Genomic DNA, 13,953 nt, shown 5'->3' with positions numbered 1-13,953 from the left:
CCCACGTGATCACGGGGAAAGCATGCAAATGCCCTACAAACAGTGGCAGGATTGGAACTTTGATTACAATTGCAGGCAGTATAATAGAGGCCCTCTGGAGGTCGGGGTCAACCATGGATGTTGCATCCTAGATATCACATGCAAGCCAGGACAGTATGATATGGAGATCAAGCTGCTGCCCGTGTAGCAGGCTCCCCCTCTCCACTCAGCTGATGAATCCAAAGGAACAGCAGAGACCAATACAGTTTGGCAACAGGAGCGTCGCAAGAGATGCCAGTCAGTGTTGAACTCAATGTAGGACCGCCTTAGGGATTCCAGCTCCGGATTTTTCCTCAGGTTTTACTCCCAGAGCCTTCCCCATGAGTGGGTATAGCCACAAGGCAGTGGAGGTTTGAGATCAGAGTTTTCCTTCTTCTGTCAATCACAGCTGATGAGCCCCATTTGCCTAAAGCAACTGGTTTTAAGGTGCCAGTAACTATCTTTGCCTCTTCTCCTGTCAGTAGAAACTGTTCCACTGGGCATACTAGCTAAGCTACACATGAAGGCCAGGAGCTGGACTTTGTTGTCAGAAGCTATTTGAGTCATGTTTAATAGATATTGGAAGCTTATCCCCACTTCCTTCCCCAGCTATGACAACCTGGCATTGTAATCATGTTACACTAACTGATTGGCTCCTGTATTACCAATTCCGAATGAGTATCCATCAGAACCTCAATTCAGAGAATGAACAATAAGGGGAACAACTTTATTAATTACATTTCATTGTTGAATTTCTTCTGAGAGTTTAGAGTTTTTACAAAAGAGTAAGAATTAAACACTCTAAGTGAGAATTTCTTAAAGAATTGCCAGCACAGTGAAATTAACATGCCATTTTTTTGAAGTTTATGGGTTAAACATGTTTGTGTCTCCTTCTGTAGGTTGGTCAGTATTTGTAAGTGTGAATGAAGACCAGGATTTTGATGTTAATTAGTAGTATAAACAAATAATCTCTCTCTGTTAAACTCTCCCACTAATTCTCTCTGCTGTTTTCTTGCCCTTTTTCTTTTCTCTCCAGGACTCCTGTAATCCTGCTGTCTCCCTCCAGGATGGCTATAACAATTTCAGCATTATGGTAACCTCGCAACTTATTCCCTTTTCTGCTTTGTGCTTCGTTATTTTTAACTTGCCTCTTGCTTTTCTAACTTCAAACCAAAAGCTGCATCCAAAGATCTCATTTTCTTAAATGCTGTCAAAATTTTGAACTTAATCCTTTCTTTATGGAGTTTTCAGCCAAGTTTCAAGGAGGATGAAATCAGATCTACCCTCAGTGGCTACTTTATGAGGTACAGGATTGGAACCCAGTTTGGCTGTCTGCTGCTGTAGCCCATCCATTTCAATGTGTGTTCAGAAATGCTGTTCTGCACACCACTTGTAATGAGTGGTTATTTGAGTTACTGTCACCAGTCTGGCCATTATCCTCTAAACACTCTCATAAACACAGTATTTTTGCCCACAGAATTTCTACTGACTAAGTCTTTTGTTTCTCACACCATTCTCTGTAAACTCTTGAGATGATTGTGTGTGAAAATCCCAGGAGATCAGCAGTTTTTGAGATACTCAAATCACCCTATCTGGCACCAATAATCATTCCATGGTCAAAGTCACTTGGATCACATTTCTTCCGCATTCTGATGTTTGATTTGAAAAACAACTAAACCGCTGGACAATGATTGCATTGATTTGCTGATGGGATATTTGAATTAACAAGCAGGTATACCTAATAAAGAGGCCACTGAGTGTATTTTAAGAAAAGGAACTTAGCTCCAGCTTAGCCTGAAGACTTGATATGACTTGGTTATGTGCTGTGAAACTCACATTATCATTGTAGTAAGTCATACCATTGTAGCTTAATCCCTTTCTGATACAGTGAGAATTAAAGTCTGCTTATATAAATATTAGATTTTAAATCTATATCAATAAAGGTGATTTAGTAAATGGAAAATATTGCAATAGAAAGAATTGTTCATGTGGTCAATTACACTGGACAACGAATTTTTTTGAAAGTGTCGCTTCCTCAGAATTTTTTTTTTGCTTGAAGATGAACACAAATATAATTTCAGACTACTTGTATCACATAGGAATTTGGAGAAACAACAAATTAACTTTTATTGAATATAATGTGTTTAATTGCATAATGGTGCTGATAGTTCAACTAAGTTAAAAATATTTTGTTAATGATTTTCATTTGTACTCAGTGTCTGAGGCTTCTCGCTTAAGTGTTCAACAATAATTCGCCAGCATTGATGGATTCCAGTTGCCCTGGTATCTTTTCTCCATGACCGCAATGTTCTGGTGAAACCTTTCCCCATGCTCATCACTAACAGCACCAAGATTTGCAGAGAAGAAGTCCAAATGGGAATGCAGAAAATGAATCTTTAGTGATGTGTTGCATTTCATGGTTTTATATGCTTGAAGCATGCTTTCAACCAGCTGCATGTAGTTTGGTGCTCTGCAGATGCTGAGAAAAAATTTCAACAACTTCATTGAATGCCTTCCATGTGATTTTCTCCGGTCCCACTAGAAATTCTTCAAATTGCCTGTCATTGATGACCTGTTTGATTTGTGGACCAGCAAAAATACTTCCCTTAATCTTGGCATCAGTTATTCTGGGAAGCATCTGTCTCAAATATCAAAATCCTTCATAGAAATTTTTGTGCCTGGTGATAGCAAATTCCGTCCTTACAGTCCTGAACCCAATAATTATTACTAAAACCTGTCCTGCCATGCAGCAGCCGCGCCACCTAAGCATGCCCAAGCTTGCCTGGACAAGATAGGAAACTTTCCAGCTTACATTATAGGCAACATTTTAATTGACTTGAATTATGAATTGAAACAACAAACATAAGTTTATTTTAAAAATGGTGCGTGATAGAGAAATTTCATGGTGACTTTCATGATCAGTAGCCCAAAATTCATAAGATACACCTAAAGGTATTCAGGAAGCAAAATCTTTGTTGTCCAGTGTTATCAAACTGTAAAAGCTGGTAAAAGGAGTTTATATTCAACATTTCAAAGAAGTCTGGTGATACTGGAAATCTAAAATAACAAAATGGCCGAGTCCAGATGAAGGGTCTCAACCTGAAAAGTCGGCTGTCCATTTCCCTGCAGTAGATGTTGTTTGATCTGCCGAGCTCCACCACCCATCTGTATATGATGTCTACAGTTTCTTTTATCTACATGCTAGAAATATTCACCATGTCAGGATGTTTCTGTGAAAAGAGAAAGTTGCAGTACTGTCCCATACAACAAAGAACAGTACAGCACAGGGACAGGCCTCATCAATTAAATTAGTAAACACCAAACTGATCTCTGCTGCCTACACAGAGTCCATATCCTTCCCTTTCCCTCACATCCATGTGCTTATCTAAACGCCTTTTAGAAAATGCTTATACCACCACCCCAGGCACCCACCACTCTCTGTGTAAAACACTTGCCCCTCACATCCCTTTGAAATTATCCCCTCCCACCTTAAATGCATGCCCTCTGGTATTATACGTTTCAACCATGGAAAAAGATACTGTCAGTCAATGGTGTCTATGCCTCTCATAATTTGATCAGACCTCTATCAAATCTCCCCTCAGCCTCTGCCACTCCAGAGAAACAACCCAAATTTGTCCAGCCTCTTGTTATGGCATGTCTTCTTATCCAAGCAACATGCTGGTAAACCTGTTCTACACCCTCTCCAAAGCCTTGACATCCTTCCTATAGTGAGGGGACCAGGTTGCAGATCTTTCATCCGATGAAGGGTCCCCAACATGAAACATTGACTGAATCTCTTCCTTCAGATGCTGCCCAACACGCTGAGTGTTTCCAGCACTTTCGGAGTTTGTAATCAATTTCAATGCAGAATCAGAATTGAGTTTGTTATCACTGGCGTATGTCATAAAATTTGTTGTTTTGTCGCTGCAGTACAGAACAATACCACAAGAATTGCTGTAAGTTTCAATAAGAAAGATATGAAGATAATTAATGCAAAAAGTATGCAAAATAGTGTTCATGATTCATGGACCATTCAGAAATCTGATCGTGCAGGGGAAGAAGCTGTTCCTAAACTGTTGAATGTGGGTCTTTCAGCTCCTGCACCTCCCCCTGATGGTCGTAATTAGAAAAAGCCATGTCATGAGTGGTGAAGGCCCTTCAAGAGTTAAGGATGAGAATGAGATATCCTTTATAAAGAAAACAATCCTCAAAATGACAGGCTTCATGTAGGAGAAGATTTCATGGCTCTTGGCCTGTACATGCGGGAGTATAGTAGAATGAGAGGGGATCTTGTTGAACCCTATTGCATATTGAAAGGCCTAGATAAAGTGGGCATGAAGAGGATGTTTCCTTTAGTGAGAGAGTCTTGGACCAGAGGGCACAGGCTCAGAATAGGATGTCCTTTTAGAACAGAGCTGAGGAGGAATTTCTTTTGCGTAAGGGTGGTAAAACTGTGGAATTCATTGCCCTAGTTGGCTGTAGAGGCCAAGTCATTGGGTATATTTAAAACAGTGTTTGATAGTTTCGTAATTAGTAAGGGTGTCAAAGGTTACGGGGAGAAGGCCAGGAACTGGGGCTGAAGAAGCAAGAGAAAAAATCATCAGCCATGATTGAATGGCGGAGCAGAGTCGATGGGCCAGATGGCCTAATTCTGCTCCTTCTGTATGTATAATCATCCTATGTCTTATGTCTTATAAGACACCAGAGCAGAATTAAGCCATTCAGCCCATCAAACCTGCTCTGCCATTCCATCATGGCTGATTTATTATCCCTCTCCTAACGGGGAGAGGGCAGGAGAATGAAGTCAGCCCTAAGGCTCAGGTCTCTGGACACACAGCCCATGGCAGCTAACCTGCTGCTCCCGATGTTCCGTGTTCTCCCGTGACACCTCAGGGGCACCAGCCTTGAATCAGCCCATCTCCAGAACCACAAAAATCTGGCACCCTGAAGGCACGCTAGTCTTCCAGGCCGTACTTCAGATATCAAGAAACGGCCAGTCGTGAGGCCCTGAGAGCAGGTCCCATTCCCTCAAAGAACCGAAGTCAGAGAAATAACTCCAGGTCAGGGTCTCCAAAAGGACCTTGAAAAGGGGAAAAAAGTAGTATCAAAAATAGAAATAGAGCTGTTTCTGAAGATGCAAGCAAAGGAGTTGCCATTTAGTATCATCGTCACTTCGTTCTGCCATTTGTCATGAAATGTGTTGTTTTATGGCAGCAGTACAGAGCAATACATTAAAATTACTTTAAGTTACAATAGGAGATAAAGAAACATGTTATGCAAAAGAGGAATAGAGAAGCTGTGTTTAAGGTTCATGGACTGCTCAGAAATCTAATGGCAAAGGGAAAAGAGTGGTTCCTAAATCACTAAGTATGGGTTTCCTGTATCTCCTCCGCAATGGTAGTAATGTCCTGGGTAGTGAGGGCCCTTGATGTGGACGCTGCCCTCTTGAGGCACTGCCTTTTGAAGATGTCCTCAATGGTTGGGAGGCTTGTCCCCAGGATGAAAGGTAGGCAGATGAGCAATTACGCTTAAGGCTACAGATGTCCCCAATCAATGAGCTTCCTTCCCAGCATTTTCTGTTTAAGTTTTATGTATTTGCCACAGAGTTACACAGCACAGAAACAGGCCATCTGGCACAACTGATCTATACTGACCAATTTATCTACATGAGTTCATCCAATTTGACTCTGTTTGTCCCATATCCCTCTAATTCTGCTCGTATGTTTTATGGTAAAGATATAGAAAAAAACATACTGCAGATGTTAGAAATCTCAAATAAAACAGAGTGCTGGAAATACTCTGGAAAGAGTTCAGGCAACTTCTATGGAGAAAGTAAAGTTTACTTTGCAGGTTGTGATATTTCATCAGGTTTGACCAACTCAGAAATAAACTGGAAAGGCAGGTTATCTGAAATGACTGCTTTCAGTATTGAATTACGTGCACTGCAATATGCTTACAGGGATGGTTATCTGAGCTTGCATTCACTAGAAAGAAGGATTCATTGTAACATATTCTACTTGAGTAACACACACAAAATGTTGAAGGAGCTCATCAGGTCCAGCAGCATCTGTAGAGAGGAATAAACAGTTGATGTTTTGGGCCAAGACCCTTCATCAGGACTGGAAAGGAAGTAGGAAGAAGCCAGAATACGAAAAGTGGATGGAGGAGAAGGAATACAAGCTGGCAGGCTGATGAATAGGTCAAAGGAATATTTTTTTTGCTTATGTATTTGGACATTTTTTCCCATCTATTGAACCTTGTGATGTTGCAGAATCTGTGTCTATTAATGCCCAGCCTCGCTTCAGATGAAGTACTGATGAAGGATCACACACAAAATGCTGCGTTCCACCAGCATTTTGTGTGTGTTGCTTGAATTTCCAGCATCTGCAGATTTTCTCGTGTTTGAGTACTGATGAAGGATCTTGGACAGAAACGTCAACTGGTTACTCCTCTCTATGGATGCTGCCTAACCTGCTGTGTTGCTCTGGATTTCCAGCATCTATAGAATCTCTTGCTGCAGTGAAAATGCTGGCATGAGTTAGTTTTCCAGCAAACAGCTGTGTGTCTTCCTTTCTCTGTTGTCTGGCTCCGTGAGCTGTGCAGATTAATGGCCAGCAGATGGCACAATGGCGTGATTTGTGCAAGAAACCTGAAAACATTCTGATTTGATTCCTTTCAGGGCCAAACAGTTGATCAAGGCGGATCTTACGCCCAACAGGTTCGATCTGTTCAGCTCTCGCAGTACCCTGGTATGCAGCAGGCACAGGTAGGCAATTGATTTTAGTAGTTGCCTGTAGAATGGTAAAACTAGCGAATTGTTCATGGATCATCCCAACCATCTCCTCATTACTCCTGAATCTTCTTTTGCTAAACTATTTAAGGTATTAAAAGCCCAGTATACAAACCCTTCAAGATCCCTTCTATTAAAACTAAGTGGAAAAAGATTCCGTGCCCTTCTGTTTTGGAGAGCTTTGAAACTTGCTGCCAAAGGGCTAGTGGATTTCTCTTGCAGTTACCCTATTTCAGTACTGAAATGGCTGGAGTTATTGTGGGAGCGAGGACACCCTGAGGACTGCAGTAGTTCAGGAAGACTCTTCTCGACCATTTCTGAAGAGCGGGCTGAAGATCAATATGAAATTCTGGCCCTGCCAGAGAAATGCCAGTCCTCAAAGTGCATACTGAGCAAAGAAAGCTGATATCTGAAGCCGGATGGGATTGGCATCATCCTTGGGAGCTTCAGGGAAGTCAATCAGACAGCAAAAGCCCCATGCTTTCAAAATGTAATTGGGTAAGTATTGGAAATGAATACATTGGCAGGGATGTTGGGAATGGAACAGGATTAGGCTTAATTGGATTAGGAATGGAATGGGGTTACCTAGATGATTTTCATTCGGAGGGCTGTCATGGGTTTAATGAGCTGATTGGTTACCTTTGTTGTCAGATTAATTCTGTATTCTCTAGCATATCTCATTCATTTATTCATATTTCTGGCTTTAGTTCTCACTGGCAAAGCTAGGATTTATTGCCAATCTCTTGTGATAAATGTTAGCACATATTAAATATGATAATTTTGGGTATATATTACTTGCTGGGATAATTTAAGGCCTTTCATTTATAAGTTAGGTCATAGTTGGCCAAATGGTTTATTATCCTAAACATTCACTCCCTGCCATCAATGCTGTATTGCCGTGGTATGTGCCACCTGTACAATGCACAATCGTTCAAGCAACACACATCAAGGTTGCTGGTGAACGCAGCAGGCCAGGCAGCATCTGTAGGAAGAGGTGCAGTCGATGTTTCAGGCCGAGACCCTTCGTCAGGACTAACTGAAGGAAGAGTGAGTAAGGGATTTGAAAGTTGGAGGGGGAGGGGGAGATCCAAAATGATAGGAGAAGACAGGAGGGGGAGGGATGGAGCCAAGAGCTGGACAGGTGATTGGCAAAAGGGGATATGAGAGGATCATGGGACAGGAGGTCCGGGAAGAAAGACAAGGGTGGGGGGACCCAGAGGATGGGCAAGAGGTATATTCAGAGGGACAGAGGGAGAAAAAGGAGAGTGAGAGAAAGAATGTGTGCATAAAAATAAGTAACAGATGGGGTACGAGGGGGAGGTAGGGCCTAGCGGAAGTTAGAGAAGTCGATGTTCATGCCATCAGGTTGGAGGCTACCCAGACGGAATATAAGGTGTTGTTCCTCCAACCTGAGTGTGGCTTCATCATTACAGTAGAGGACGCCGTGGATAGACATGTCAGAATGGGAATGGGATGTGGAATTAAAATGTGTGGCCACTGGGAGATCCTGCTTTCTCTGGCGGACAGAGTGTAGGTGTTCAGCAAAGCGGTCTCCCAGTCTGCGTCGGGTCTCGCCAATATATAAAAGACCACATCGGGAGCACCGGACGCAGTATATCATCCCCGTCGACTCACAGGTGAAGTGTTGCCTCACCTGAAAGGACTGTTTGGGGCCCTGAATGGTGGTAAGGGAGGAAGTGTAAGGGCATGTGTAGCACTCACTTAGGCTGCACTGAGAGCATCTTCCAACACCATGATCTCTGCTGTCCAGAAAAACAAGGGCATAATATGCACAGGAGACTTACCACCTCAAGGATCCCCTCCAAATTGCATACCCTCTTGACTTGCACATTCACTCAGTGGCCACTTTGTTTTTAAGTACTCTAGTACAACTGCTCGGTAATGCAAAGATATAATCAGCCAATCATGTAACAGCAACTCAATGCATACAAGTATGCAGACATGTTCAAGAAATTCAGTTGTTGTTCAGACCCAGCAGCAGAATGGGGAAGAAACGTGATCTAAGTGACTTTGACCGTGGAATAATTGTTAGAGCCAGAGGGGTGGGTTGAGTATCTCAGAAATTGCTGATCTCCTGGGATTTTCACACACAACATTCTCTAGAGTAGGGGTTCCAAACCTTACCCTATAAGACCCCTACCTTATAAGCGGTCGGTAGATCCCAGGTTGGGAACCCCAGCGTCAAGGGTTTACAGAGAATGCTGCAAAATAAAAATTATCTAGTAAGTTGCAGTTCTGTGGGTAAAAACATCTTTTCAATGAGAGAGGTCAGAGGAGAGTGGCTGGACTGGTTCAAGCTAACAGGAATTGAAATGACTTGACCTTATTTCTTACATCCTTCACATACATGAGGAGTAAATATCTTTACATCACATCTCTGTCTAAATGTGCAATGTGCAATCATAATAATTTATAATAAATAGAACAGTCAATGTTACATAGAAATATACTCAAATCAGCTGGAGTTTATCACTCTGATGGCCTGGTGGAAGAATTTATTCTGGAGCCTGTTGGTCCTAGCTTTTATGCTGTGGTACCATCTCCCGGATGGTAGCAGCTGGAATAGATTGTGGTTGGGGTTACTCGGGTCCCCAATGATCCTTTAGACCTTTTTTTCACACCTGTCTTTGTAAATATCCTGAATCACGGACAACTACAGATGCGCTGGACTGTCCGCACCTGTCCTGTAGATAAGGGAAGTACAGTTCCCATTCCAGTCAGTGATGCAGCCAGTCAGGATGCTGTCAGTTGTGCCCCTGTTGAAAGTTCTTAGGATTTGGGGGCCCATACCAAACTTCCTCAACTGTCTGTGGTGAAAGAGGTGCTGTTGTGCTATTTTCACCACGCAGCTGGTGTGTACAGACCACGTGAGGTCCTCGGTGATGTGGATGCCGAGGAACTCCAGATACATTGATGTCAATAAGGGTTAGCCCATCTCCATTCCTTCTGTAATCCACAACCAGCTCCTTTGTTACGTTGAGAGAGAGGTTGTATTCTTGACACCACTGTCAGAGAGATGACTTCTTCCCTGTAGACCATCTCATTATTTTTTGAGATAGTAACTCAAATAACCGTGCGTTTCAATAGAGGTGTGTAGAAGAGCAGGCCACCAAGTCTTCTCAAGTACATACTAGCCTTACCCATTATAACCTGATCCCAGAAGTAAACAATAAATAGCAAAGCAGCATACGCAAAATGCTGGAGTCCTGCTGAAGGGCCTCACCCCGAAACGTCGACTGTACTCTTTGCCATAGATGCTGCCTGGCCTGCTGAGTTCCTCCAGCATTTTGTGTGTGTTGCTTGGATTTCCAGCACCTGCAGATTTTCTCTTGCTTGTGAATTCATAACAAAGCATCCTTTCAATGGTTGTAAGTTGTTGGTCCACATTCACCAAGTCTGAAGCCTTTCAAAAGATGAAGAGGTTAGTTTCATGTCACCTCCTCCACAACAGTTGAGCACCTTTGCTCCGTCCACCATTGAGGCAGGATTTCCCAGTGGCCATGCATTTTAATTCTACTTCTCATTCCCATTCCAACATGTCAGTCCATGGCCTCTTCTACTGTCACAATGAGACCACACCCAGGCTGGAGGAGCAACACCTCAGATTCTTTCTTGGTGGCTTCCAACCTGATGGCAGGAAAATTGATTTCTCTGACTCTTGGTCTATTTCTCTCTACTCCCTCTTCTCTCCTATTCCATTCACAATTCTGGCTCGACTCCTGCCTTTTCCCCTCCTCCTCATCTGCCCATCACCACCCTCTGGTGCCCCTCCATCCTTCCCATCCTCCCATGGTTCACTCTCCTCTCTTATCAGATTCCTTCCTGTTCAGCCCTTTACCCTTAACACTTCCACCTTCCACTTAATCCCCCTCCCCCACCCACCTTCCCCCCTCCGCCATTTTCTTAGTATAGCTTCTGCCCCCTTCCTTTCCAGTCCCGATGTCAGGTCTCGGTCCGAATCATTGACTGTTCTTTATCGATCGAGGCTGCCTGACCTGCTGAGTTCCTCCAGCACTTTGTGTGTTGCTGTGGATTTCCAGTATCTGCAGAATCTCTTGTGGTCGTGCTTATGTGTCACACATAAATCGAAAGATCTAAACACACAGTGTAATGCCTTGTTTGCGTCAATGGCCAGCACAATCCGAATTTGTACTGGGAGCAGCCCAGAAGTGTGCCGTGCTTTCAGCCAACATAGCATGCTCCCAACCTACTAAGCCTAAGTCTTTGGAACGTGGGAAGAAACCGGAGCACCTGAGGAAACCCATGCAATCACACAAACTCCTTAACAGAGAACAGTGGGATTTGAACCCCGATCAAACATAACTGGTAGAAAATTGAGACAAACACCCATTCTTTTTAAAAGCACGTGTCTCTTTTAAATCTCTTCTATGTATGCATCTTTATTTATGTATGTAACCAGGTTACCAGGCCACCAACTTTATTAATGGGGGTGTTATTACCTCTGTTAATATGTATTAATGGGGGACAAAGAAATAGCAGGCGAACTTAATAAGTATTTTGTGTCATTCTTCACTGTGGAAGACACTAGCAGAATCCCAGGAATTCAAGAATATCAGGGGGCTGAAATGAGTATAGCTGCTTATTACTAAGGAGAAGGTGCTTGAGTAGCTGAGAAGTCTGAAGACAGTTTATTCATCTGTTCATCTGGACCAGATGGACTAAACCCCAGGGTTCTGAAAGAGGTAGCTGAAAAGATAGTGGACACATTAATAATGATCTTTCAAGAATCACTTGAAGGGAGGGAGGCAGAAGAAAATAAATTATAGGCCAGTTATCCTGACTTCAGTGGTTGAGAAGATGTTGGAGTCCATTATTAAGAATGAGGTTTTGGGGTATTTGGAGTCACATGATAAAATAGGCCAGAGTCAGCATGGTTTCCTGAAGGGGACTTCTTGCCTGACAAATCTGCCCAAATACTTTGAGGAAATAACAGGCAAGTTAGACAAGGAGAGTCAGTGATTGTCATTTGCTAGGATTTTTAGAAGGTCTTTAACAAGGTGCAGATCATGATGCTGCTTAACAAAATAAGAGCCCATCATGGTATGACAGGAAAGATACTAGCATGAACAGAAGATTGGCTGACTGGCACGAGGCAAAGAGTGGAAATAAAGGGGCCCTTTTCTGGTTTGCTACCGAATTAATGGCTTTGTAGCCAAGTTTGCTGACTATTAGAAGATAGGATGACGGGCAGGTAGTGTAAGGAAGCAGGGATCTGCAAAAGAACTTGGTAGATTAGGAGATGGAATATAGTGTAGGGAAGTGTGTAGTCATGCACTTTGGTAAATGAATCAAGGCGTAGACTATTTTGTAAATGGGGAGAATATTCAAACATCAGAGATGCAAAGGGGCTTGGGAAGTCCTCGTACAGTATTCCCTAAAAGTTAACATGCAGATTGATTTGGTGGTAAGGAAGGCAAATGCAATGTAAGCATTCATTTTTGAGAAGACTAGAATAAAAGGTAAGGATGCAGTGCTGAGGCTTTATAAGACATTGGACAGACCGCCCTCAGGGAACTCTGAGCAGGTTTGGATGCCTTATTTAAGAAAGAGGTGCTGGCAATGGTTGGCGTCCAGAGAAGGTTCATGAAAATGATTCTGTGAATGAAAGTTTAACATATGAGGAGCGTATGGTGGCTCTGGGCCTATACTCGCTGAAGTTTAGAGGGAAAAGTGGGCATCGCATTGAAACCTATTGAATTTTGAAAGGCCTAGAGAGAGTAGGTGTGGAGAGAATGTTTCCTATAGTGGGAACAGAGGTAAGGAGGAATATTGTTAGCCAGAGAGTAGTTAATCTGTGGACTGTTCTGTCATAGACTGTGGTGGAGGACAAGTCCGCGGCTATATTTAAGACGGAAGTTGATTGTTTCCTGATCGGGAAATAGCTATCTATTTATTTATTTATTATTTATTATTATTATTATTTGTTTATTTGTAGTTGTATAGTTTGTCTTTTGTAAATTGGTTGTTCATCAGTCTTCATTTGCATGTAGTTTTTCATTGACTCTATTGTATTTCTGAACTGTGAATTCCTACAAGAAAATGAATGTCAGGGTAGAATATGGTGACATGTACTTAGTTTGATAATAAATTTACTTATACTTTTTTGAGATTCTGGATATTTACTGGCATACTTTGTCTCACTTCTACTACCCCTTTTTGTTTAATTTTCCTTTTCTTATTCCATTGTATGCTCCGTAAGATTCAACAAAATCGTTACAGATTTATGAAAAAGAAATCCTGTCTGATTCATTTAATGGAGTTTGTTAATGATGATCCTGTAGAAGAGATAGTCAGTGGATGTGGTGTATTTAGATGGCAGTGTATACATGTTTTGACACTGAGGTACTGGGACTCATGATCAGAGATGTAACCTGGAGTTGTCGGGTGTTTTGGTTCTTTTAACATATGACACCCTCGCCCAGGCGACCCAGACAGGGCCGATCAGGCCCTGGCTTGTGTCCCAGCAGCACTGGTCTACAAGTCACAGCTTTTGATCCATAAGCATCTGGAGGTTTGCACAGCAGCTTCTGTGATGGTTTTGTTGGCTCTTTTTCTCTGCAGCCCACTTTATACCAGGGAGAGAGTGGCTTCTGCAGAGCAAGCAACCAGCAAAACCTTACCCCACCTGTAAAGGTTCACAACCTGCCTTCCACCCCGTCTCTGGCACTGCTCTACCAGCTCCTGGTAAAACTTACTTTGAACTGTATTTATTCTTTCCCAGTATCGTACATTGTTGGTGGTGCTTGCATTGTCTGCTGATGCATATAGGTTGGATTTGCTAAAGGTGACAGATCTCCTTCCTTGAATCACATAGGTTTTGTTACAGCTCAGAATTTTTTTTTGATACTGACTTTCCTTTCCAGATTCATATACTAATAAACTTCACACCTACCAGATTGAGATATGAACATATGTCGTGACAGAGAAGAACCTGTTCCAGCAACACTGCAGAACAGTAACCGTTATTCAGGTGTCTCACCAACCACATTAAGCAAGCGTTCTCAAGTTTTATTTCACAGTCCGCAAAACAGAAGCGGCAGCAGATCAACCTTGAATTAATTAAAAAAAACTTATTTCTGTGACCGTACACAAATCATGATTCC

The 13,953-nt window shown here is 42.5% G+C and overlaps 1 protein-coding gene across 4 annotated transcripts in view; it reads left to right on the top strand.

Annotated features, from left to right (window-relative positions):
• The window catches only part of LOC140196181 (mediator of RNA polymerase II transcription subunit 12-like protein), a 720,072-nt gene that overhangs the window by 675,604 nt on the left and 30,515 nt on the right, over positions 1–13,953 (top strand). For 3 of the 4 annotated variants that reach the window (XM_072254957.1, XM_072254955.1, XM_072254954.1), the window contains exons 40-41: positions 1,055–1,111; positions 6,698–6,784. In XM_072254957.1, the coding sequence (XP_072111058.1) occupies positions 1,055–1,111; positions 6,698–6,784 (144 nt within the window). The remainder of the gene's footprint in view (positions 1–1,054; positions 1,112–6,697; positions 6,785–13,953) is intronic. The other variant, XM_072254956.1, reaches the window with a different exon arrangement.

The sequence above is a fragment of the Mobula birostris genome, chromosome 4, assembly GCF_030028105.1.
Source record: "Mobula birostris isolate sMobBir1 chromosome 4, sMobBir1.hap1, whole genome shotgun sequence".
NCBI lineage: Eukaryota > Metazoa > Chordata > Chondrichthyes > Myliobatiformes > Myliobatidae > Mobula > Mobula birostris.
This window is presented reverse-complemented; position numbering and strand designations above follow the sequence as displayed.